The sequence below is a fragment of the Podarcis muralis genome, chromosome 14 (genome assembly GCF_964188315.1).
Source record: "Podarcis muralis chromosome 14, rPodMur119.hap1.1, whole genome shotgun sequence".
Classification (NCBI taxonomy): Eukaryota; Metazoa; Chordata; class Lepidosauria; order Squamata; family Lacertidae; genus Podarcis; species Podarcis muralis.
In genome coordinates, this window is record NC_135668.1 from 10191857 (window position 1) to 10217749 (window position 25893).

Consider the following 25893-nt stretch of genomic DNA (forward strand, 5'->3'; position numbering starts at 1 on the left):
TTTAGTGGTCATGGAATGTTGACTGAGTGGGGAAGATGGGGAATGACACTGAATAGTGTGTGCAAAATGAATAAGGGCAGTGCTATTTTTCTGGGTGTGTGGGTGTGTGCAGGGGTATGCATACCCCTAAACATTTTGTGATGCTTTGTACTTTTGTCCATTTACTGTATTTATCTTTCCTGATTTGAACTATTAAATGGGGATTTTCTTGAGTCAAAACGAGAGTACCCATAACATTTCTTTTTAGATAAAAAGCATTGGATAAGGGCATGGGTTGGCATCCTGAACAACAACCCAATGTAATATTTTGATGGAGATCCAGCACATCCCATACAGATGGCCATATTAACCTGAGTGAGCATTCTCGTCCTGGGGACAGCTTGATCATTTGCATCCTCCTCCCTAAGGGTAAGGAGATCTTTAAAATATTAATGGATGGATAATCATAAGGGATCTTTCTTATTTTGGTTTTCACTTTTAGGCTGCTACTCACTTGCAAACAACAACAACAACAACAACACAGGACTTTAGTGATCTGAAACCTGACAATCACAAGAGTTGGGCAACAACATACTCACTTGCTTTCCTCATCCAGCAGATGGAGCAACCCTGTTGGCTTTTTACTGATAAGGTTTATGCAGCCAGAATTGTCTGTGTATTCTATGTTATGCCAGCTGATGCCTTCCAGTCTGTACTCCTCCTGGGATGGGAGCAAGTTACATTCATTAAGGCAAAAACCCCACATAATATTTTAGCAGTATTTTAAAGCAATCTTCTTTGCTAAACACAGTGAAAAGTCAAGCCATATGCTAACAAACTCAGGAAGCCTGTGCATGAGGGCTGCTCCTTTGATGTTTTTTTCCAAATACCAGCAACCATGTAAACAGACAATTTTAATGTGTCATGGCATACAAGTGTTTCCTACCTCAAGTGTAGGGTAGCCTATAATGAAGCTGCAGCAACATCCTGTGCTGCATCTACCAAACGTGCCGATTATCAGCATATTGATTTGCCATATTTCTGCACCCTGTGTAGATATGGGAGGGAATATGAGGGAACAGGGCAGGAGGTCTCTTCCACTGAAAAATCTCCCTACTTTTTTTTAAGCACAGTTAGGGAGGTGCCTCAATTCCTTCCAATCCTACAAAGGGTTAGAAGGTGACTTACATCTCAGGCCAGTTAAAGGAACAAGTTGAGAAAAAAGAACTGCCTTCAGCTCCTCTTTTTTCCCCTCCTGGTGCCAACAGAAGGCCCTGCAGCTTGTTTCACATCTAGAGCCTGGCTGAGTTGCTCAGATAAATCTGAACTACAAGGTTTGAGCAGCAGCAACAACAACATGCTGCCCATCTAACTGGGTTGCTCCTGCCACTCTGGGCAGCTCCCAGCAAAACATTAAAAACACAATAAAACATCAATATAGGGCTGCCTTCAAATGTCTTCTAAAAGTCCAATAGTTGTTTATTTCCTTGGCGTCTGCTGGAAGGGCGTTCCACAGGGTGGGCACCAGTACCGCAAAGGCTCTCTGAGAGCCTGGTTCCCTATACCCTCACTTCTTGCATTGAGTGCTTCAGGTATACAGGACCAAAGCATTTTAGAGCTTTCAAGGTCAACACCAACACTTTGAATTGTGCTTGGAAACAAACTGGGAGCCAATGTAGATCCTTTAGAACCAGTTTTATATGGAAAATATATAGAAAGGAAGGAGCCTTCGAGGAAGATCAGAAGGCTTTTCTTCCCGCAATTGTGTACCCCAAGGAGGGGATGGGTTTGTGAGTACTGTCTTCATACACTGAATGCCTGAGTTCTGATGGCCAATAAAATGCTCTATTGGCCAGGCAAATAGTGGCTAAATATTGTTTTTAACTAGTAATTAAATGAAAACACAGAAAATGTTTTAATTACAGAACCTGTATTTTAGTGAACAATAGAGTCTGATTTCTTCTAGAAGCTTTGCAGAGTTTCATCTCTGATTATACTCCTTCCAGCATCAAATACATTGTAGTCTGCAGTAGCCCTGACCCCTGGACACATGACCTGTTCCGAGTTGCCACCTTAGATTTCCCCAATTTCTGGCAACTTGGACAGGTGGCCTCTGAACATGTACAAAGTTTCAATAGCAAAGTACCCATGAATGTTTGCAGAAAGCCTTGCCTTTGTAAAGCAAATGTTTCCAACTGTCCACAGACTAGAATTTCAAGTTCTGTGTTCACCTGCACAGTTAGCCAGACACTGCATAAGATGTAGCCTAAGCTGAGATGGCCGGCCAACATTCTACTGAAGAGAGAAAAATTAAGGCTCTGTGAGAGCTGCTATGATCTTCATATCAATTGAGAGGTGAGAACACAAGCATGCAGTTTGATTAGGAACTTCCAACAAAATACTTTCTTTTTTACAACATATGATGGTTTTATGAAAAATAGTAACACTAGAACTACCACCTGCAAATGGATATAATATAGTGAAATTACTTTCAGGTGAAAGTTATATATTCAATATTAGTAAACTATTAATAAAATAAAATAAATGAAATTTCACTATTAGTAAAAAAAGAAAGAAAAGCAACTATGTAGTTTTAAAGACTTACTTGCTCCAATTTAAAGATGTGTCGGTTAAAATAGTGTTGTAAACGTTCATTTGCAAAATTAATGCAAAACTGTTCAAAACTGTTACTTTCATAATCTTCAAACCCAAAAATATCAAGTACTCCAATGGACAAAGTCTGCAACATAAAGTGAAGTTTTATAAATATTACCCTTAATAGATGAATTTGATAGGTTGCACAAGAACACACATATTAAAGCACTTGCAATCATTTCGGAATTGGTTCAGATCTTAAATAAAAATACACTTTGTATACAAGTCTTAAGGCAATGCTTCTATTTGGTCACAAAAGTCCAAAGATTTGTCCTCAAGCTCAAACTACTGCTAAAATCTAGCCTTCTTCTACCAAAATGGCTACATGCAATGTCTGAGCATGACAACACAAATAAAACCTATAGAATTGCAATATGAAGGATGGATAAAATCTAAGCAGACATTTAAACCGAGCCTAGGTGTTACCTTGGTGCTCTCCTCAAAGTCCTTGGTATTCAAAAGTGCATGGTTAATTCTAAAAACTATCCAATCAAACAGAGCACTGTACAACGATTTAGCCATGGAATTCCGCACTGTAACAGCCTAAAAATAAAAGAGAATGAGTACATTATTTCTAGTCAGTCACATTATTTTCAGAGAACATTTACACCTTTCTTTAAGGAGTTCAAGGGTTAGGCATACATTCTCCATTTCTCCAATTCAACCCTCACAATCACCCGATAAGGTAGGTTAGACTGAGTGTGTGTGGCTATCCCAATGCCATCCAGTGAAGTGATTTGAATCCAGGTCTCCCCTATCTTGATTGACACTAACCACTGCACTATACTGGCTCTATACCATTACTTACTTGCAAGCAGGATTTCCATCCAGGATGAGACTGGGTGAAGACCTTTGTCTCACATACACCCCAAACCTCTCTTCACTACTAGCAAAACTACATTCTCTAGTTATTTTCCACCCATTAGCCCAAAGACCATTCCTGATTTTTCTTGGTGAGAATAATCCTGGGGAAGCAGTAATGTCTGTACACATACCCCAGTTTTATCCCATGAACACTCTAAAGGATGGATTAACATCTTTACTTCTAGTACAATAATTACATTCTCTAGGGTTAAAGCAAAGATTACATTGACACCTGCTGAGTTTACTAAAATATATTGGGAGGCAATAAATCCTTTAGTGTGTTTATTGTTCTGCCATGTAGTTTGATTCAAAACCTTCTGCACAATTTTAAAGGAAAAGGGACAAAATACTGCTATACAGTGCAAGACTGCTTCCACAAACCTCCTGCTCCCAAAAGCAAAACATTTTCTGAAAGGAAAATGAGCCAAGGTTTCATATTAGGAGATCTAATGGATTACTGTGGCCTGCTGAAGTTCTCTTTGTTCACACATTTTGTGATTCTCAGGGAGGGGCATCACTTTGAATTTCATTCTTAGTCCATGTGGATCACCTTATTTATCCACTGACAAGTATGGGAATTGCATGGAATAGCTGTAAACTACAGTGCTAATTAAACAAAAAACACCAAGTCCTCCAATTGATAGTATTAATGTCAAAACCCACAAAGGAATGCTACTTCAACTGCCAGTAATGATCTATTTTAAAAACAGAGCTTTTTCCCTGGTAAAATAAACTTTGCACAAGGAAGGCAGATTGTATCAGCAAAGTTTAACCTTGATTAAAAGGAAGGAAAATAAAAGACGCACCATTTGCCATTTTCTTCCTTACTTCTTCCTCACCCCCACCCACCGCTTCTTTGAATGGAAATAAGTCTCTTCCGGTTCAACAGAGACTGTGCAATTGCTGAAAGTCTCCAAGTTCTGACAAGTACCAGACACTCAAAAAAAGTTCCAAGTTCTCCAACAGCAACAAACAAGCTAAAGCATATGATAGGTTGCTCAGTTTATGGTCCATGGGCAAAAGCCCTCTCCTCAAGTACATGTGCACCATGCGAAAATCCCAATTATGTGATTGTATGGCACCATCAGGATGTGGCCAAATGAATAAACTACATTGTGGTTGGTAAACTGGCCTCTGGGAACAGCAGCAAACCACAGCAGGATCTATCTACAGTGAAACATGACCACTATAAAATTTCAGTCAGCCTTGCAACAATATGACTTTACTGCCATCCTTTGTGACAGATCCACCTCCCTTCTCCTTTCCTCTGCCTTGCCTCCTCCATTTGGCACCAGTCCCCAAGATAAGACACATAAAAACAAGGGAGGGTCATATGTGTCAGGGGTAATTTAGAAACGTTCTTAACAATTGCCTGAATTTCTCCAGGGATGTTTGTCTCACATTCGGAACCCCTGGATGCAGAATAACCTGTTCTCTATCAGACGTCACATCTAAAGTCACATGATTAAGTTAGCAGAGAACAAGATAGAAATGGGGATATTTTAAAAGAAGTTTGGAGAATAGTTCCGCCATACTTCAGCTCTGCCAGTTATTAGAGCAAGACACTTTCTTTGCATTTCTATAAGCTAAAGCAGGGAAAGTTTTAAAAAGACCTTCCATGCATTCCATAAAAAGTATTTTTAAAGAAAAGTAATAGGAACCAAATCAGCTTTAATCCCAACTGTGTGATTTAACTGGAGATGAGCCCTTAACATACACCATAATTGTTTTTTTCAAACAAGAAATAGATGCTTGCCATATTCGCTCCCTCATCTCAATTTCTCTTCTTCCGTGTCCTTTACTGATGTCATATCTTACATATGCTACTAATATAATGGCCAAAGCCAAATACATGCATATCATCAACTGCACACTCAGATGATATATTCAAGACCATTTTCCAGCCACAAATATTTCTTAATAGAGTCTTGTTTTTGAATATAGCTTCTTGCAAAACCACTTGCTTATGCATACAGGAGGGACACCCTCAGTCTGAGAGGACAGAGTATGTACTTCACATTCTGCTGATTCAGTTCTCCCCCTCAAATCCCAATTCAAAGAGCAGCATTGTTATCAAAATGCCTTTTACAACAATAGCATCCTCAGAACAGAGGTCCACCATTTTTGGCAACGGTCCAGCTAATCTTCTACACATATTCTCACATTATCCACTAGCGAAAAAGTCCATATCTGTACTAAGAGTCTTATTTGTTTGTCATCTTGGAATTTACAAAAATGAGTGCTACGGGAGATCATGGAGGAAACATGAAACTAGGACAATCCTTTGTAATCTTTTGTAACTTCCAAAGCAATGTTTTGTGTGAAGTCGCAATTGTAGTTCAACACAGGTATTCCGTATTACTTTGGAAAGATAATGTAAAATGCCACCTCTCCCTGGAGGCTTGTCTGGGAAAACAGTATCTTAAAAAGGATGCTAGCTGGGACAGCATTCTGCTGACAGATGAAGATTTGGATTCATGGCTCACTTAGACAGCTGCAGTCCTTGCACAAAATGCAAGCCATTTGAAAATACAGATATTGTCATGTTCCCATTTTGCAACGAAACATTTATCATCACTGCCAACAGTAACAACAAGCAGCAGGCACTAATGCAACAAGGGGACTCAGACCATATCCTTTGATGTTTGCTTCCAGTTCAGCTGTGACTGAAGCTTCTCCAGGTTACTAACAATTCAGTTTATTAATGTTTCAGTAGGTAGTTTGACACACCTGAACCAACCAGTTTAGTTGCAGGTCGCATAGGGGTGTTTAAATGTCAGTCACATTATTGGTTCCAAATTACACCTGATAAGGTGATCAATATTGCCATATTACATCCTATTCTTAGTAATATACAGCTGAACACGATGACATGTATAGGAAATTGGAACTGTCCAAATAGCATCTGGTCCTATTTGAAGTTTATGTAGGGATTAATCAGAATTCCTCAGATTACTGGAATTCTAAACAATGTAAGTTCATATGTTTTCCTTCAGGGGTCAGGATTACTAAGACACATTCAAGGGTTACACTTCAGAACAGAAAACAGTCATAATTTTAAAGACAGCTTATCAAGAACTCTAAAGTTGCTTCTTTGTCCACTTTTTACATGCCTAAAATGACTATAAAATTATCAGTATAGCAGCTGAGGATAAAGAACTGAAACAGAAACTTAGTAATGCATACTTCCCAGACTAGAAGGATAACTGGAACATTTTGCTAAAGGAGACACACTGTGGTAAAAGATGAAATAAGTCTAGAAAAATATAGCAGGAGGAGTCAAACAGCTAAACAGTAGTGACGGTAAATAAAATACACACAGTTGCCAACAGTGAAATCTGTAAATATATTCCATGTTTGTTTTCATGCCCAGTATGATTTGAATTTAGAATTCATTCTTGATTCAGTTGTAAGATGGTCTTATCTTTGCTTACACATTTGTAAGCCTTGCCACCTATGCCCCACCCCCACATTTTCCAGGAACCTAAACTGTGCAGATGTATTTTCCTAGGCTATCTCATGTAATTTCCCAAATTTAAGACATCTGCTACACATACCTCTGCCAGTTTGTACGGTAATACAAGCTTCTCCCCCACAGTCACTGTCTTCCTTGTAACTAGTGCTTCAAATAACATTTCTTCTTTTACCTAAAGAGGGGGGAAAATTCACTATTAATCATAATTTTACAAACATATAAAGGTTAACACTTGGAGAAGAACTAGACTGTGTGCCTCAAGTACCTGTGTTATTCAAATTATAAGCCTGACATTAAAACACAAAATAAACTCTATATTACATCCTGTTTCCTAATTTCTATATTATTCTCTTTTGCACTAGTATCTGAAAGCTTACTTTCAGTTGCTAAAGCTATACAAAACCCCATAGCTCTCTAGTGTGGTCAAATATTTCCATTACCCCTAGGCCCATGAAAGGTTCCTACTTCATAGCAAAGGCCAGTCCATGCTACTGATGAAACAGGACCTGCATTTGACCAGGGACTACAGATTCAGGCAGTCTGAAATCTTTCTTTTGAACATAGGATTTTCCTTAAAGTAGTTATAAAAGACTTCCTTTTCCTGTTAAGAAGTTTTATATACACTTATTCTCCTAGTATTTATTAATCATTTATACAGTATTTAATATACAAAGTACTTTACAGTTCTATTCATTTTCACAATAACCTATGAGGTTATTGTTTTGCGAATAGGTAAACATTGATTTTAACTGATGTCTCATCTAAAACTCATCTGAGTGAGCCCACTCTGACCCCCAAATAATTGATTCGCCTAAAAATGACAGTTTTGCAAGAGGTTCAAAGCAGACAGGAGAAAGTACATATTTGCACAATCAGTGCTTTTTTTCTAAAAAAAAATGTTTAGGGGTACTCTCATTTTCCTATTCATATTGAAATACTGCCTCTCAATGAGGTCAAACTTAGATTCACAAAATGTTTAGGGGTATGCGTCCCCCCAGAAAAAAGCACTGTGCACAATACATAACTATAGACTTCATTACAAGTTGTGGTGACAGCCACCAACTCACATGTTGTTGTTGTTAAAAGTATAGATAAAGACTACAGAAAACAGCTACTATAGTGAATGACTATAGATAGATTGCAATGGAACCGTCATATGGAGAGCCTCTGCTTAAAAGAAGTTGTCAATGAACAACAAGGAATGGCCATCAACTCCATACCTTGCTTGCAAGCTGGCTGGCCACTCTTGGAAACTATGTTTGACCAGGCCAGCCTCTCCCAACCTAGCCCCCTTCATATGTTGTTGGACTACAGATGCCACCATCCCAGAACACTGTCCATGCAGATGTTGGGATTTGGAGTCCAACAGATGTGTAGGGCACCTAGTTAGGAAGGGCTGGATTTAGATTACCTTTAGTTTAATGAAAGTTTTGGTGAGAAACAACATTATAAACAAGTGTGAAGTGTCAGTTTAAAGGACATGAAGTCCAATATTCTTGATGCATAAGTTGCCTTCATCTGCCTACACACACACACACACACACACACACACACACACACACACAAATAAAGCTCTTTCATACAAGGCTATTCTGCTTCTAGTGTGCTCTGCATGCTACAAGTATCTGGAAGTTCTGCAGAACAGGGAACACAGTCCACTACCTTCCTGTAAAATGAAGTAATAAGCTCCATGACTTTAGAAGTGCCTTGTCTCAATCGAGTCCAGAGAAGGAAACAAAGGAGATATGCTTTCAATACAGAGGGTTCAGTGTTCCACAGGGAGCTCGTGGCTTTCCATACAGTGACTCCTATGTAAAACTCTGCCTAATGATTACATCCAGACCTCCTGATGTGAAGCAAAAAAGCGAGCCAATCTGAGGCAGATGGAGAAAATGACAGTACCATAAGCAAGGCAAAATGACAGCTCTAAGCAGAGAAGGATCCCTAACACTATAAAAGCTATTGACACACAAAAGGAATGCATACTAAAGGTCTGAAGCAGAAATGGTTACGTGGGGTTGTATTACTTGGAGAGGTTAAACTCCCGTGTGTGTGTTATGATTCACTGAAAGCATTTCATTCCACTTGGACACAAGTTCACATTCCTCTAACACAGTATCTGTAAAAGACACCATTTATAAACCTTGCCTTCATAACACTTTCAGGCTAGTAAAATAAAATGAAAAATACAGTCTCAGAATAGTTGGCCTCCCTCTCATGATCCCAAGTCAGTTCCAACTTCAAAACAAAAACTGGCTCCAGCTCGAAGATATCTTGAACCTTTGACCTTGGATTTCCTTGCAAAAAGGCCAATATGAACACACAGTACTTTAAATGATTGCACATTTCACAGCAAGAATGGTTCTAGCCTGCACAATGCGATTCATAATGTACTATATGGATATTGCCCTTTGGGGAAAATATTCTTGATAAATAATCCTATACAATGCTATCAATTACATCTTTGTAACCAAAGCCAGTTCATGCATAGCTCATAAATGGAGAGGGATCATAGATTGGTGGTAGAACACATGCTGTGCAAGCAGAAGACCCAGGTTCAATCACTGGCATCTCCAGTTCAAAGGATCGGGCAGCAGATGAGGAATAGACCTCTGTCTGACACTATGTAAAACTTCTGCCAACTAGAGGTGGCAATACCAGGCTAAATGGACAGATACTGAACAAGGCACTACCTTACATTCTTATTTTCACTTGTCTAGAATTTTGTTCCAACCAAACCTGTAAAATGTACAAGCACGTTGTGATAACAAAGGGAACGGAGGGTGAGAGCACTATATCGTCCCCCAAGCCTTTCCAGCACTGTACCACACCCTAGGGAGAGGTACAGTGAACACAGGTACAGTGGCCCCCCTCTTTTGATCTCCACGCAGAACTGAACTAAAGCCAAAGCTTTCTGCAACTCACAAGCGCTAAGACAACTTTCCAACACGCCTGAAAAGTAAACACTCTGAGCACTCAAATTGTGAGATTTCTTCACAACATAGTTCTCCCCATCAGATGTGTGAAATATTTTACTAGTAAATAACATTCCAGTTGCTTATATATTCTGTTTTAGAGAATAGATGAAACATGGAAACCAAGACTCAATGTGATGACATGTGGATGAAATCTCAGGTCTGTATAAGAGGCGCATGATTGCCAACATTTGCTATTGCAAGGAATAAATTAAACCAGTCTGGCAGCATTCAGTTCCTTTGCTGAACAAGACTCGGTTATTTTTAAACAACAATTTGACAGATGTACCCATTGCAATCTCGGCTTTCCAAATTAAAGCACTTTAAACCTTTGCCAGCCCAAATAACGGCTCTCAACACTTATCTGAAGTATTCATATGCTGTGTTTTCTCACAGTATATGAAAGGCTTGCAATTCTTAAAGTGGCCATGTAGAAAGAAGCAATGTGTCACCCTTCTCCACACCCTGCCAATTTAGGAAAGAACCACAAACTGATTTGTCCACAGTTATTTGAGAAATGCCACACACAGTGAAGTATGAATGAAACTCAAGTACATGGCTGTATTCAACATTAAATATTAGCGGTGGAGTAGATATGCAGCAGAATGAGCTGAAAGAACAAATTTTACTTCTTTTTTGTTTACTTACTTACCTCAACCAAAGAAACGTGTATGGAGAGCTCTTCCCCTGCCGTCTGCCTCATTGTGGTCAAGAATGTTAACCCCCCCTTCACACTCACCCTCTGCTAGAAGGGAATAATGTGCACAACAGCCACAATGGTGTACAGAGGGCTGTGACCAAACCACCCTCCATAGCAGCTCATCTCCCAGTTTGTTTGATGCACTGCCTGGAGGCATGGCTTCTGAGAGAGAAAACAGCAGGATAATATTCCTGCCCACCCTCCATAGCCATTTCTAGACAATATAGTAACTTTGGTTTTAAAATAACTGCTTCTTCTGCTTGGAGGCAAGGTGGAAATCTACCAGCAGTGAAATTTATGACTAGCTAAGCAGAGAAGATGGACTAAAGCCTCTCAGTCACTGGAAACATGTTAATATTATTGAGGGTGACAGGAGAAAGATTGGACCATGCCTTGGGGTGGGGTAGGGTTCAAAACCTTGGCAGGGCTATAGCCCACTTTGTCCATAAGAAGGCTGCCCAGATGTGTTGAAGAGCGATGACTCCTTTCTCCCTGGTTTTCCACTGCAAGCATAAATTGGATATAAAGGGACACCACGAGGGCAGACAAAGCTCATGGGTGTCCTGTAAAACAGGCTTAGGTAAAGGTTTTAGGTTGTATCCAATGGTAGTCGTCCTTAAAATAGGTCAATTGTCAGGGGCTGGCTGGACAACGAGGAGGTGCCAGTCGGGGAACCCCCAAGGCAAATCCCAGAGAAGGAAGGTCCAGAACCCAGGGATTGGTGGTGGGAAACCAATGAGAGATCAGAGGGAGAAGCTTGGGAGGAGGTGCTGGATACTGAAGGAAGTTTAGTGAGGAGGAGGAACCTGTAACAGGGAGAAGTTTAGACTTTGAGACAGAAGCAGAGGAGGGAGGTCAAGAGGCTGCTCCCGAGAGTCTTCCCTCTCCTGCTGTGACAAGCTCCCCATGGTCTCCAAGAACACACAGGATAATGAGGAGAGTGGAACAGAGGTCAGAGATGGGCAGACAGAGTTTGAGACTGCATGGGAAACATTCAGGAGAGGAAGAGCCTTAGAAGGGGTGGAAGGCAGGGAGTTCAGTCCCGGCAACTGCTCTGCAGGGGCAAGACCTACTGGGAAGTGTTGCTGAGTTGTATGCCGTTTCCTTGAATAAAGCACTGACAACTGCCTCTGCTTCTTCGTGCTGACCTGCATCAGACTTCAGCCCTGACATCAATTGAAATTAATATACACAGCTAACTTAGGGCCATTAATTTCAGTGTAGAACTTAGTTACATACAGCTCTCCTTGTCTCTGTAAGGGAAAATGCCATTGAGGGGGAATGTCTGACTGCCAGAGATTAAGCATTTCAGAATTATACATGTGATGCATTGTAGCTATTTTGCACTTCCTACTGGAGCCAAAAACTAGCCAGATGCATAATAATACAGTGGTACCTCGGGTTACAGACGCTTCAGGTTACAGACTCTGCTAACCCAGAAATAGTACCTCGGGTTAATAACTTTACCTCAGGATGAGAACAGAAATCGCGTGCTGGTGGCAGCAGGAGGCCCCATTAGCTAAAGTGTTACCTCAGGTTAAGAACGGTTTCAGGTTAAGAACGGACCTTCGGAACAAATTAAGTACGTAACCAGAGGTACCACTGTAATCCAGGAGAAACCATAATGTATACCCTACCAGGATTGTAATCAGGATCTGCACGCATAGAACTACAATACACATTCCGTTTCTGTGTATGATCCTGAATTCTACAGCCCAATTCTATTCAGGTTAGTCAGAAGAAAATCCCATTTTTGGTGAACTGGACTAAATACCAAGTAAGTGTATGCTTACTTAGTATCCTTAGCTTTAAAGTAAGCAATCTTGTTTGATATCTTTGGCTTGTTTAGAGAGGCTCAAACAAATCTGTGGGTTTCTTAGCAGACATAATTTTGCAAGTGAAAAAGGCTGCATTACCAAAATGTTTTGGATTATATTGAATAAATTATGTTGAATAAAAGCTATTCTTAGTTGCAAACCAATATGTTTTGTTACAGCAACCAACTACCACGCATGCTTGACCAGGATTTAAATTCTGCCTTTCATCTTGAACTATGGGTTTCCAAGAAAGCTCACAATTAAAAGTATAATTATACAACCAATGAATGCATAAAAGCAATGCTGATAAAAATCAACAATAAAAATTAATGCAGCAAGAGAAGAAACTCAGCACAGACCAGAGGCAAGGCACGTTGGACGACCATGGGGAAGATTGTACCATAGTCTGGGTGCTTTAACTGCAAAGGCCTATACTCTTGTCCCCACCCAATCATGCCTCTAAGGGAGGTGGAATGAGAAACTGGGTTTCAGATGCTGAATGCAACAGGAAGTCAGATTTATAAAGGAATACAAATTTCAAAATAGGAAATATGACTTACATTGATTATTTAAAGCTCCCTTTTCCTCGGAAATTTTAAATATTTAAAATCTGCACTCCTACATTCTGTTGAAAAAATGAAGCATCCTATTTGTTTCTGGACATGAGCACAGTTGTAGATCTGAGATATCTACCACAAGTCAAGTAGCAATGAAGTGCTGTGGCCAGTTATACTTTAAAGACTAGTAAAAGAATACTGATACCTATAAATGTCAAAATAGCTCAGACAGAAGAGCAGAGATCATGCAGCCAGACTCATACAAAAGGCTGGTTGGAAGCCAAGAAAGACTGAAGATTACTTATCCAGAACTGACAATGCTGTTTCAGACAAAGCAGATGAATTGCAGCAAATGGAGAGCTAATCTCAGGCCAAGAGCTAAGAATAATTATCTCTTCTGCCCTTGTTTCAAAGAGCATGCTGGAAGTCAAGTGTCATTAACTTCTTGGTACAACCAAAGAGCCCAATGCTCTCCAGAAAGAGTAGTGGTGCCCTGCCTATTAAGCTTCCTAACTGAAGAGGCTCACCTGGTACCCACTTTATTAGTGTTTATCTGGCACCAAAACAATTTATTTTCCCTGGCTTTTAAAGTTTTTTGAGTCTTAAAACTGCTTTGTATCTTGACATGAACTACCCTGGGAACAATTTGGTTAAAGGATGGTATATATGTGTGCAAAATAAAAACAAACTACCAGCAAGGAGAAACAAAAGTGTTATGTGAGTAATGGCAAGTGGCCTAGATACCTCTAAAAGGAAATAAGACAGAATCATAGAGGGTAGAACTATTGAGAGCTATGAGCTATATATAGTCATGCTATGTATTTTAATTTCTGCAAACTGCCCTAGAATGTATTCTGGTGAAAGGTGGTTTGTTTTTAAAAAATGAATGAATGAATAAATGAATGAATGAATGTATAAATCTGTATAGAACCTCAAGGCTCAAAGACAACAGATTTCTGTATGCTAGATAGTTCCTGTGAGACAAAATGTAGGACAATTGTTACATTCATGTCAAAGCTCTGTAAACTTGTTTTTGAGAAACCAATGCTGGGTCTTCGTAATCACAACATTCTTTTCTAATAGTTCACAGACTGACTGCTTAATTATCTGTTCTAGGACCATTACTGGTATTGATGTCAAGCTGTGTCTTCCTTTCCCCCACTTTTGAAGGTGGGGACAGCATTTGTCCGCCTCCACTCAGCAGGGACTTCACCTATTCTCCCAAAATTCTCAAAGATTACAGACAGAAGCTCTGAGATTACATCTGTAAACTCCTTGGGTGCAGCTCATCAGGCCCTGGAGATCTGAATTCATTTAAAATAGCTAGGTGTTCCCTTACCACCTCTTTTCCTATCTTGGGCTTCAGTTCCTTCCCTGCATCATTTATTCTGTTATCACCAGGTTAGGCACTGCTTTCCTTTTCATTGAAGACAGAGGCAAAGTAGGTGTTGAGCAGTCCCACCTCCTCTGTTCCCAAGAGTATTCCTCTGTCTTCTCCAAGCAAAGGACCTACTTACCTGCTTGTTCTTCCTCTTGCTTTGAACATAATTGAATAAACCTTTCTTTTTATTTTTTAACCTCTCTTGCAAGCCTGAGCTCATTCTGAATTTTGGCCCACCTGACCTGCACTGATTTTATTATACTCCAGTTGTATGAAAAAGAAACATGGGGAAAAGTACATATCTGATGCACTTTTAGAAATTACACAATGCTATTTCAGTTGTAACGCTTGCAGAAGACACTCCAGAGATGCTAATGAAACTTACTACAAACCTAACTTATTGTAGATGAGCATTTTGCGAGAAATCATATTAAGTCAGTAGGAAGTAAAAACTGAAAGTGATCAAAGTCAAAAACTATTATAAAAGTATGGGAGAACTGCACTAGTCTGCCTTATTTTAAGTATGGTGTGGGGTTTTTGGGTTTTTTTTTAAAAAAGAAAGCTTTACATTCATTTGATTCATTTATTCACAGGTGCCTCTGATGACAACTTCAAAATTAAGGCAAGTAGTGTTATAAGCACCTCCTTTCTCCCACCATGAAGTGTGGTTTAAAATATACATCTTAGAAACTCAAATCCACTCCAGAACCCTGCCTTGTCCCCACCCCTCAGATAAGGAGCTGGTAACTAGAGACAAGGTCATCAGAGTGCGGCAGTAGCAACATGGCAATGGAACTCTCTTTTCATATAGCTGGATGGTGCTGATGATAGTGTTGCTATTGCAACCCACCTTAGATCAGGCTGCGACCTGGCAGTGGGTACTGACCCACCAGTTGAAGACCAATGAACCAAACTACCAAAACGAATAGTTTCACTATCAATAATATATTTTTAAGAGGCTGAGCTTCTCCCCAGCCCCACCTCCAAAAATACCCAAGTTGAAAGAAAGGGAAGAACTGGGTAAATCATGTCAAAGTTTCATGGCTTACCTCTAGCAGTTCTGAGACAATAGGAAGGACTTCGGGATTACAGATATCTATGGAATCATCTCGGTAGGTTTTCTTCTTGTAACAGATATTACCCAAGTGCAGTATTGCAGACAAAATGGAAAAAATCCTATGGGCATAAAACAACACATTTTCTCTTTCTTTTTCTTCACAAAATGAAATGTTACCAACATTTCACTACATATTGGGCTCTGTGACTTTGTATGCCAGACTTTATTAAACAGTATTTCAATATTCTGGCATATTGTCAGATATAAGGTGTTGCATTTATCGCTGTTAGGCAAATATATTCAGTACTACACCTAATAATACAATGCCACAGCTTTTCCTGATTTACTAGGATCTGTTAGATATTATATTAAGATTACTTATAAATGGACAAGCTGATATGCAGTGGTACCTCGGGTTAAGAACTTAATCTGTTCTGGAGGTCCATTCTTAACCTGAAAATGCTCTTAACCTGAGGTACCACTTTAGCTAATGGGGCCTCCCGCTGCCGCTGGATTTCTGTCCTCATCCTGAAGCAAAGTTCTTAACCCGAGGTACTATTTCTGAGTTAGCAGAGTCTGTAACCTGAAGCGTCTGTAACCCAAGGTACCACTGTATAAGATATTCTTGATTTACAAAAGTACAGGTCTGGTCTCTTTTTTCAGGTTATACAGTGGTACCTCAGGTTACAAACACTTTGGGTTACAGACTCCGCTAACCCGGAAGTAGTACCTCGGGTTAAGAACTTTGCCCCAGGATGAGAAAAGAAATTGCGTGCCAGTGGCACGGCGGCAGCAGGAGGCCCCATTAGCGAAAGCACACCTCAGGTTAAGAACGGTTTCGGCTTAAGAACAGACCCCCGGAACAAATTAGGTTTGTAACCAGAGGTACCACTGTACAGTCTTTCTTAAGAATAAGTTGCATTTGTTGTGAGACATTAAAGTTGAGTACAGTATAAGGTTGGGGAAGAAGAGTGGGGGGGGGTGAAACTTATATTATTTTGTATAGTGTACGTGAGGGGTTTTGTGTCAGTGTCAACTAGGTATGTTCTCTTTCTATTTGTTTATTACATTTCCTTGGTAGTGAGAGGTATTGGGGGGCAGGGTGTGGTTGATTGTCTGTGGTTGGCTGCAGTGGGGCTTGTTTGCATTTGTGAGGGGGGGGAGGCTTGTTGGGTCAGGTAAGCCAGATTGATTCGTATGCTGTTGGTGGATTCTTGTTGCTGTCTTGTTGGGCTGTGTATGTGATAAAGGGGAGCCATACTGGAGTGAAGGTGTCCTCTTCTATTTGTCCCCGTGTCAGTTTCAGTTTATTGGTTGGCTTTTCTAGTAAAGCCAATTCCCATACAATTCGATACCATTGGTCCATGTTTACTCCTGACAGGCCTCTCCAGTGTCTGGCTATGAGGCATAAATATTTAAAAAATAAAGGGACAAATGATACGAAAACAAACAAAATGTTATTAAGCAAATCTGTTCTGAATGTTTCTGTGGTCATTTAGCAACCTACTGATTTAGTGACATGTACAATTAACTAATTATCAAGCAATCTAAGTATAGCTATATAATATGTATTGGGGTCTGTGTTTGGGATTTTTAGCCTACTCAAGCCCAGAGATCCCAAGCAAGCTACAAAAATAAAGTTGTTTATAACCAAAGCAATAGTAATTCATACAGAGTTCTGTTGGAGCTTATCCACACTAACATTTTTAAAACAGTAATGGCACTGGCTGACTTCAATGGCTTTCTGCTCCTAAAAGCCCTGACAGATGCACAGTATTATGACTGCAACTCATTCAATCATGTAAAAACTTCAGAAAGTGTTGGCTGAGCATCAATCAAATACACATGCTGCAGCATTCACAACACCAGTCCACGATTTAATAATGCACTGTTATAAGGAACATCAACTTACTGCTTGCGAGTCTTGGGAAGGAAGCCCACCATCTCCATAGCTAGCTGCAAACGCTCAAAGTCATGCTTCAGATCTTCCCCTTCAACAGAGAAGCAATCCTATTGAGGCCAAATATGAGGAGCAATTATTAGAAGAGATGGGCATCAAGAAGGAAAGGAAGGACCCACCCATGAAAACACTATGCAAAAGACAGTGGAGAAAAAGTTGCCTGCATCACTCCCCACCACCAAAGGCACCTTCTCCTGAATTAAAAAATGACCTCATTCTTTGGACAGTAAATGTAGTCTAGGCCCTCCATTACTGCAAAATAATCAAGTTCCACTCTGCAGAGAGCATGATCTACATTTTAAAATAGAAAGCCAAAACTGCCTGCTGTCTGCACTCATGGATTATATTTGTGTAAAGATGAATAAATTGATTTTTGAGTTCTATAAAATTACTTGACAAATCTGCAGGAAAAATCTTCCATCTGTTCACAAATACCCAAACATTTTGTTCTGCTTCCAGAACAAGAGTTCATTTTCACTCCCTCTTTGAACAATTATTATTCCCAAATATAGAATTTAATCCCTCAATATTATTTTCCAAATATGGCATAAGTTATTGTTTTTATGGTCTCAGCAATTCTGCAGACCCCCACTAGGTCTACAAGAGAGCAGCAAGCAGCTCAAAAGTGATTGAGATCCCTCTCTATGTGACAAGAACACATGTCAGAGTTGATTGCTTAGGGAACAGGTGAAAAATAGGACCCAGTTCACTGGGTGCCAGAAGGAAGCTCTTTGAATATGTGAGAGGATATAGAAGTGTATTAGGAAGTGGGAGTCCTAACCAGGAATGGCTGGGACAGTAGGGTACAGATAGGAAAAGGGGGCAAGTGGAAATCTATCTAGGGACAGCTTGTAGGCATGTGGAAACAGCAAATTAAATATTAGCAGAATAGCATCAACATATTGGAGAGTGGATTAGCAGTAATAGCAGCATTTACTAACACAGTATTAACCTCTGAAGTGTAGCCACTTTAATTTATCAGATTCTGAAAATTTCAGTCTAGTCTGCCATACCAAAAAGTAAAGTTCAGCTGCTCAAGATGGGCAAGTATCCCACATCACTCTGCTTAAGTAAGCTATTACCAATGTGTTCATAATCGCTTCAGGCAAGCTATAGGAGAATATTCAAACTATGTTTTCTGCAATAAATCTGTTGACTAGACAAATCTAAATCATTGGTCATCTACGCTGCTTAGAGATGTCTGTAAATTAAGCAGTACATAAATCATCAAAATAAATAAAAGAGACAGGAAATAAACATTCACATGAAATAAATATTCAAGATTTTTGCTACATTATTGAACCACTTTGTACTTACAGCTTTTTTTCTGAGGGGGAAGAATAAACCAATAAAACTAATAGAAATTAAGTAAATTTAAAATGCCTAAATTTCGTTTGTGAACCTTCTTACAATCAAACATAACACTCAAGAATAAATTTGCCTGAATGATATTAAGGGGGAAATTGTAAATCCAAGTTAGAATTGTTAACCATGCAATTAGAACAGCCATGCTCTCTGAGGTAAGATTAACATGGAGTGATATCAAGACAGACAAAACCCGCAATTTAAATACAATAATCTGAGTTCACACAAGAGTGGGAAGACCCTTTCACTTTTTTGGCCATTGTAAACAAACATGGCAGTAAACCTCTTCGTTTCAGATGACTGAACCTTTAACTAAATTGCTTGATAAAAAAAAATCTGTAATTGCCCACAGAATAATCTGGTGTAGACCATGAAAACAGAAAAGATTACACTAGTTTAATGAATTAATATTCACTATATTTATGCTTTAAAAAACCCAGAATATGCTATATCAAAAATTATCCTGAATAGTTTAATCCAGGCAAAAGCTTCATTGCATACTCTCTCTTCTCTCTCTCTTGCTCGTAGAATATAATTTTATCATCTATATATTATGCCTTTTTGCAGTGTCTCATATACATAATAACATCATCCAACTACTTAACAAAACCTATCTAAATAACCCTATACAAAAATTATACACATAAAACATTAGTATACCACCACAAATAATCTACCAAACCAATGAGGACACAGAAATTGTGTTGCCAGTAATCAAATGGAAATGGTTTTGTATTTGCCCTACAATTTGGTGCAAAGCCAGAGTGAGTGAAATGTCTGTCACCAGTAACCCAGAATGGATGGATGTACTTGTACTGACCGGCTCAGACTCATAGTAACAGTCATCCCAGCTCTGTTTGGGGGGTTTCTTTGTCATCTGAAAGTAAGGCAGATTGGGTAAGTAGCATTCCAAATCCCATGCCACTATCTCTTCCCACTTTTACAGACAGGAAGTTAAGCATTTATTTAAAACCATTAAGCTACAAGCATTCCCATTTTAGAAAATGATGGCTAGGATCCGCCTTCTCCATTTCTCCTTACCTTATGAAATCTGATATGAGAATGCACATACATCATGCTACGTTTTCATGTTACAAAAGAAGCCTATCTAACCTTACAATTAAACTTAGAAATCCACTTCTATTGGCTGCCAAACACTGCAGCTATGCTCATTAAGTTTGGATCTAACAATTGAGTCATATTGCAACTGGGAATATTGTCACAAAGTGACAATTTAGAAGGAGAAAGGAGTACAATTTAAGATGCTTTAGAATTTTTACAACACTAAGCGTGCTACGTCGTATACATTGCATTTATTTCCTACAACAAGCATGTGAGCTGGAAGATTTTTCTTCCACACAAATCTATCACGATTGCTCAGACTCAGTTCTTTTATCAAGAAGCATCTGTAATATTTAAGGGTTTTTGCAAACATACCATAGTAACCCCCAATACACTACACCACACCACACCACACACACACACTACTGTGATTAACAAAACAGATTTTACTTGTGTAGCAAAATATTTTGGCTTCCATTTTTATCAGCTGTTTTGATGAAAATATGCTATTTCCAAGGTGGCAGTTCTAGCTTTTTGAGGATGGAATGTTCAAAAGGGCTTCATTTGCTCAAGTGTTGTTAGTACTATCCTCCAGACTGAGGTCATGCAATGTTAATGTGCTCAGTGTGTACATCCAGAGGTTCTCCCTCGTTTTCATTATAGGATGTTACACACTGGGCATATTAACGAGACATTTCCTCAACCTGGAGGATAGTACCTACATTACTTAGCTTCAGCAAAGGAAGCCCTTCTGAACATTTAGTCCTCAAAGCGCTAGAACTGCCACACTATATTTTCATTTTTATCAGAACTGCTTTTGAAGGCAGAACCTGGAACATTCTGCCACATAAATAAAAATTATTTTGTTAACCACAGTAACAGATATACTATTGTAATGATTAACCAAATCCTAAAAGAAATCTACAGCAAGCTTGTATGAAATGTTGCTTGATGTTTTATAACTAGCTCCAGCTTATGCTATATAAAGAGGGATATGTCCTCACTCCTCAGTCAGAATAATAATTTTTTTCCTTTTAAATAGCTAAACCCTTGAAGAGAAACCTTTTGCAATGATCCCACATGATCTCAAGCTTGAAGATCCATGTTGTTTTGCAATTATATGAACACTATATATTTTCAGCCTTATATTTAGGATTCAGCCTTAAACACTGTATTGGGAAATTCTAATGGAGCACTGGCAGAGAGTGTCCTGCCATCACCAGAACTATTCTTCCCTTCTGCCATCTCTGTTCTATTGCATCAGCTACCCTTGCATCCTAAAGGAAACAAATTATATAAGTGCTATGGCATATTAGTATGAGATGTAGTACCCCTCCCCCAAAAATTTCAATTCTTTAACCATAGTTGGAATTAATGGACTTGGGTTAGCCTTATTTGTTAAAGTACAAACAGATCATGCTATCAGGAAGGATGGCAAAAATCATGCAACATTTGTAAATGGATTTGTCTCCTCTTCAGTAGAAATATCATAATATGGTTTTCCAGATGAATGTTATTAGTTGTTTATTAATTAGAAAATCATTCATGTTCTTTAGGAAAACTGCAATCCAAAAAACACATTATATTTTCTATAGGCCACTTAAGGCAAGAAAAAAGTGCTTTGAAAACATTGTTTCTTACTTAGTTGCATTCTCCAAACCTACAAATTTATTGTGCTAGGACATCCATGCACAGGTAAGAATAAAATTAGTTTTCAAACATCAGCACCAGAACAGTGGTTCATTGCTCTAGGGACAAATATATACATTCAGTTAAAAACTGCTTGGTATATTCCCACCTGATTAAGATAATGATATTCATCAGGCTGTTTAAGATGAAATGCTGATTTCTCTTCTTCACTTGCTCCTGCCAGAAGGTAATAAAATACATGGTAGTTCCTGGCAACAAATAAAAACGGTGTTAAAAGTCCCATCACCATCAATACAAAAATGTTAGCAAGAATCATTGGAAGTATGAATAATGCTAGTATTTTATTTTTATTTTTTTGACAAATCAAATACATAGACATCCAGTTTGCTTGTACTGCTAAATCAAATGATGGATAAGCAAGAACATGGTTTGGCTTCACATTTCATCTAGCTCTCCCCAATAAACCATGAGTTATAAAACATAGGGCAAATCTTTCTTACAGCTCACGCTTTGTCTAGAGACTGCTAAATCACAAGCCTAGGTTCAGCCATGTCTTAGTTCAGCATAGCAGCAAAATGCACTAAGAACCAAAGAGACCACTATCTCCTCTCCGGAAGCCTACAACTGGAAGCTAAGCTGATGAAAAACTAACCATTGGTAATTTACTGCTTGGTTTGCATGGCACAGCAATCCAAAGTATGGCTTAATGGGATTGTACCAATGTATGAGTTCATAGCTGCTCTTGTCCTTTTCCTTCCTCTAAGCCTGGGTTTCAAGACAGGAATAGTGTTGTATGAGCAAATTCTCAAACCCAGGGCATGAACTGCTGTCAGTATTAATCATGACAGATTAATCTAACATCATATATATCAAAACACAAAATACATGCATATAAAACTTAGAAATAATTATAATTGTACTTTATTTTAATCATTATTTTGGTTTACCTTTCTTTATCTCCGCCCCATTCCCAGCAGTACTTTAGATTCAGTACTCACCTCTCATTATGTTCCTGATAGACAAGCCTTGACTTTTCCAGTAGATATTTTTCAACATAAGCTCTAGAGGAAACAAGAATATTAGTTAAGCCTGAGAATAGTTTGATTTTTATACCTTTCTCTTTTTAAAAAGTAACAGGTCTGGTCATTGCATAGACTGATGAGGATATAATCATCTGAATGTTACTATTTGATAGAAAAGTCTGAACATGGAAGAAAAATGTCATAGGTACATTTAGATATCACCACACACTAAAACCTCTAGAAAAATGGATTCTATTTTTCTTTTTTCATTCTAACCAAACTTTCCTAGCTGAATGTCTATGAACTTTCTGGAGCAGTTAAGCTGCAGCTCCGCATTCCTTCTTCAGAAAAAGAACTCACAAGCACTAGAGTAAGGTAATAAAACAAAGGGCAAGAATATCCTGCAGTAACAGAATTCATAAATTTATTTGCATGTTGTGTTGAATGTATGTGGCAGGAAAGTGTCTCCATTTTTTCCAAACCGTTCAAATTTCTCTACATTTTGTATGTCCTTCCCTTACTTAACGTTTTTTTCCTGAACTATGGTAGCCCAAAATCTTTTCACTTTTCTTTGAAATAATGGTATTCAAATCCTAAATTGAATCTTTGTGCAAAGGGCAGGGAGATGAGTATAAACTTGAGCATGATTTTGATCATGACTTCCATTACAGTTTTGGCAATTTTAACATGTCTTCAGTTACTTGACTCTCAGGATTCTACCGTGGATGAGGCCTTCCTCCTGCTCCCTTTCCTGCTCCCCACACCATGGGGGGGAAACATCAAGTACAATGGAAAGGTTTTGTATCTATAATACGGAATCTCCCTGAACTCTGCTGAACAGACCCATAGACTGGAGAATGCATTCCAAAAACGCAGTATGAAATGCTCCTGTTCAAATGGCTACATAACAATCAATTTTTAGAAAAAGAATGCTACTATATTGTCAAGTACGCATGTAGCAACAGATAATACCTCACGGTACTGGCCTGCAGTGATCACTGGAATATAGCACTCCTTTCTACCATGATAGCAGGTTTTGCTGCAAGAAGCAAAGCTCTTTTTTGTGTTATGTTGAAGAAACGAGGGCAAACGGTTGCAGGAATGGGTGCTCTGAAGATCATTTGTGGGACCAAGTGATAAAATACTTGGTCTTTTTTAATATATATTTCAGAAATAACAAAGTAAAGAAACTAGTCTCCAACCTAGATTGTTGCAGAACGCTACCTCACCTCCCGTCTACAAGCTCATATTATACTGCTAATTTCCACTGTTCCATCTCTGTTCTGCTCAGCCCATTAAAACAAAAATCAACCTTCTCACCAGAGATGGTGTATTAGGTTAATCCTGTACACACACACAAAAACACCTTTGCAGCCTCTGCAGTAATATTTCTGTGTCTATATATCAATGTTACTGCATTAACACTGGAGATAATATCTTAATTGTATAAGGCAATCCAATTTTTGTGAAGCAGGCATTTTGATATATTCAGAAGATGTTGGGAAACAAGGCCTAAATTGTGATAAGCCTATTCTTTTGAAATTCATAGTGAAAAACGAGATGAGAAAAGTAAGGGAACTTTCAAAACTAAGCTAGATCCTGACTTAACTTGATTGTTGGCACTCACTAGAATTAACATGTTGATCACTCTCATGTGTGTTGTTACTTAATGGATGATGACAAAATTTGGATTCATTTCCCTTTTCTTTGCTTGACAACAGTTGCTCATGAACAGTAGTTTTATTACCCAACGGGAAATATGTAAAGTAATACTCATGATTGCTTAGTATGACTAACAGACATGAGGGAGTCAAATATGTGCTTTGCAGAAGGATTGGTAGAAGCACAAGTTTCTTGAATACAAGCACCCTTCAAAAAAACCCTAAATAAACCCCAAGCCCAGTGAAAAGCTTTTCTTTGTCAACTCAATAAATATATTATTTATTGAGCAAAACTCAATAAATATATTGTGAACCAAAGAAAAAGGTCTGGTACTCATAACTTCCTTAAGAGTCAAAATTACGGCACTACAACTTCTCATGGTACTGAAGATAAGCATCTATGGAGTCATCTTCACATCTCAACAAATACAAGTTGGGAGTCCTAACTATACACATTTCATAGTGCTTGATGTGATAGCAGAACAGTTGACTCTCCCTAACACAGTGTGTATCCATCAAAATAGGATATTTACATCTTGCCCCTTTTAAAATTCCTTCCTACTCAGTCAAATAAGAAAAATATCACAGACTAGCATACATTATAAAAGCTTATAGCATGACTCTTTACTGGGCAATCACTGACAAGGAAAAGCAACACCACACTTTAAACAAGGAAGAACTGAGACAAGAGGAAACTCTGCCCTTCCTTTTATAGCCTTAGTCAAGAAAGCAGAGCTTAATTAAACGGAACTAAAAGATTCCAAATAGCTCAACTGCAGCACATACATCAGACTGGACAAAGCCATTCAGAAACTGAAAATCTACAGTCCAAAAATAATAGGATGCGTCGGGCTGCTACGGAAGCCTTCTCTAGCTTCAACAATTCTCAGACTTTACAGATTGATAGAGCTCCAAGTCAGGCAAACAAAGGACATGAGACATTAAAATATAAAGTACAACAGCTGTAGCTTAGAACAGACTTTCAATTCTCACATTAATAGACTGGATTCAAATTGTTTATTAAAAGCAAGAATGAAAACAACCCAGAGCAATTTGGTCTCTGGTTTAAGTGCAAATCTCTTAAATTGGTGCTCCTTTTGCTTTCATAAAATTCAAGCTGACTTGGCAAAATATTTGCACCAGTTGTGGAAGATATGTGCACTCCAAGCCTGAGCCAAATCCCTCTGAAGTTCAGACAAAGATTTGTGCTGATTCCTAAGTGGACAACGGACTTTGTTCAGCAATTTCTTATATCAGTAAATAAAGAGAATGCAAGTTTTAGAGATTTAGCATTTGTAACTCCCTTGTGATTATACAGTAACAGTGTTATAGTTAAAAGAATGTGGGAAGTTAACGCTTCCTTAACAGAATATACCTGTGTCAAGTCAATTATTTGTCCTATATGGCACAGGCAAGTAACTGGGATCAGATTTACGGTACATGGGATGTTTAACATTCCCATCAGGCATCCACAAATACCAACAGCTGCAACCCATTCATGCTTAAAGTTCCTTAAGTCACTGCTCATTGCTACTTACCCTCGGACAGTGCCAGTCTCCTGATAATTCACTTGGATAAACTTGCCAAAGCGACTTGAGTTGTTATTGTGTGCTGTCTTTGCATTCCCAAATGCCTGCCGAAATAAAGAGATATAAAAGAACTGAGAAATGGCTCAACAATTTGCACATCCTAGACTTGCTTTTAATATGTGGC

General features: G+C 38.7%; 1 protein-coding gene across 9 annotated transcripts in view; it reads right to left on the reverse strand.

Moving 5' to 3' along the window:
• Positions 1 to 25893, reverse strand: part of MYO9A (myosin IXA) — a 177518-nt gene that overhangs the window by 105788 nt on the left and 45837 nt on the right. For 8 of the 9 annotated variants that reach the window (XM_077918918.1, XM_077918914.1, XM_077918916.1 and 5 more), the window contains 10 exons: positions 25719 to 25813; positions 22496 to 22558; positions 21646 to 21745; positions 19606 to 19662; positions 17373 to 17470; positions 15453 to 15579; positions 7056 to 7145; positions 3061 to 3177; positions 2585 to 2719; positions 579 to 700 (listed from right to left, as the gene is read on the reverse strand). In XM_077918918.1, coding sequence (XP_077775044.1) covers positions 579 to 700; positions 2585 to 2719; positions 3061 to 3177; positions 7056 to 7145; positions 15453 to 15579; positions 17373 to 17470; positions 19606 to 19662; positions 21646 to 21745; positions 22496 to 22558; positions 25719 to 25813 — 1004 coding nt within the window. The remainder of the gene's footprint in view (positions 1 to 578; positions 701 to 2584; positions 2720 to 3060; positions 3178 to 7055; positions 7146 to 15452; positions 15580 to 17372; positions 17471 to 19605; positions 19663 to 21645; positions 21746 to 22495; positions 22559 to 25718; positions 25814 to 25893) is intronic. The other variant, XM_077918913.1, reaches the window with a different exon arrangement.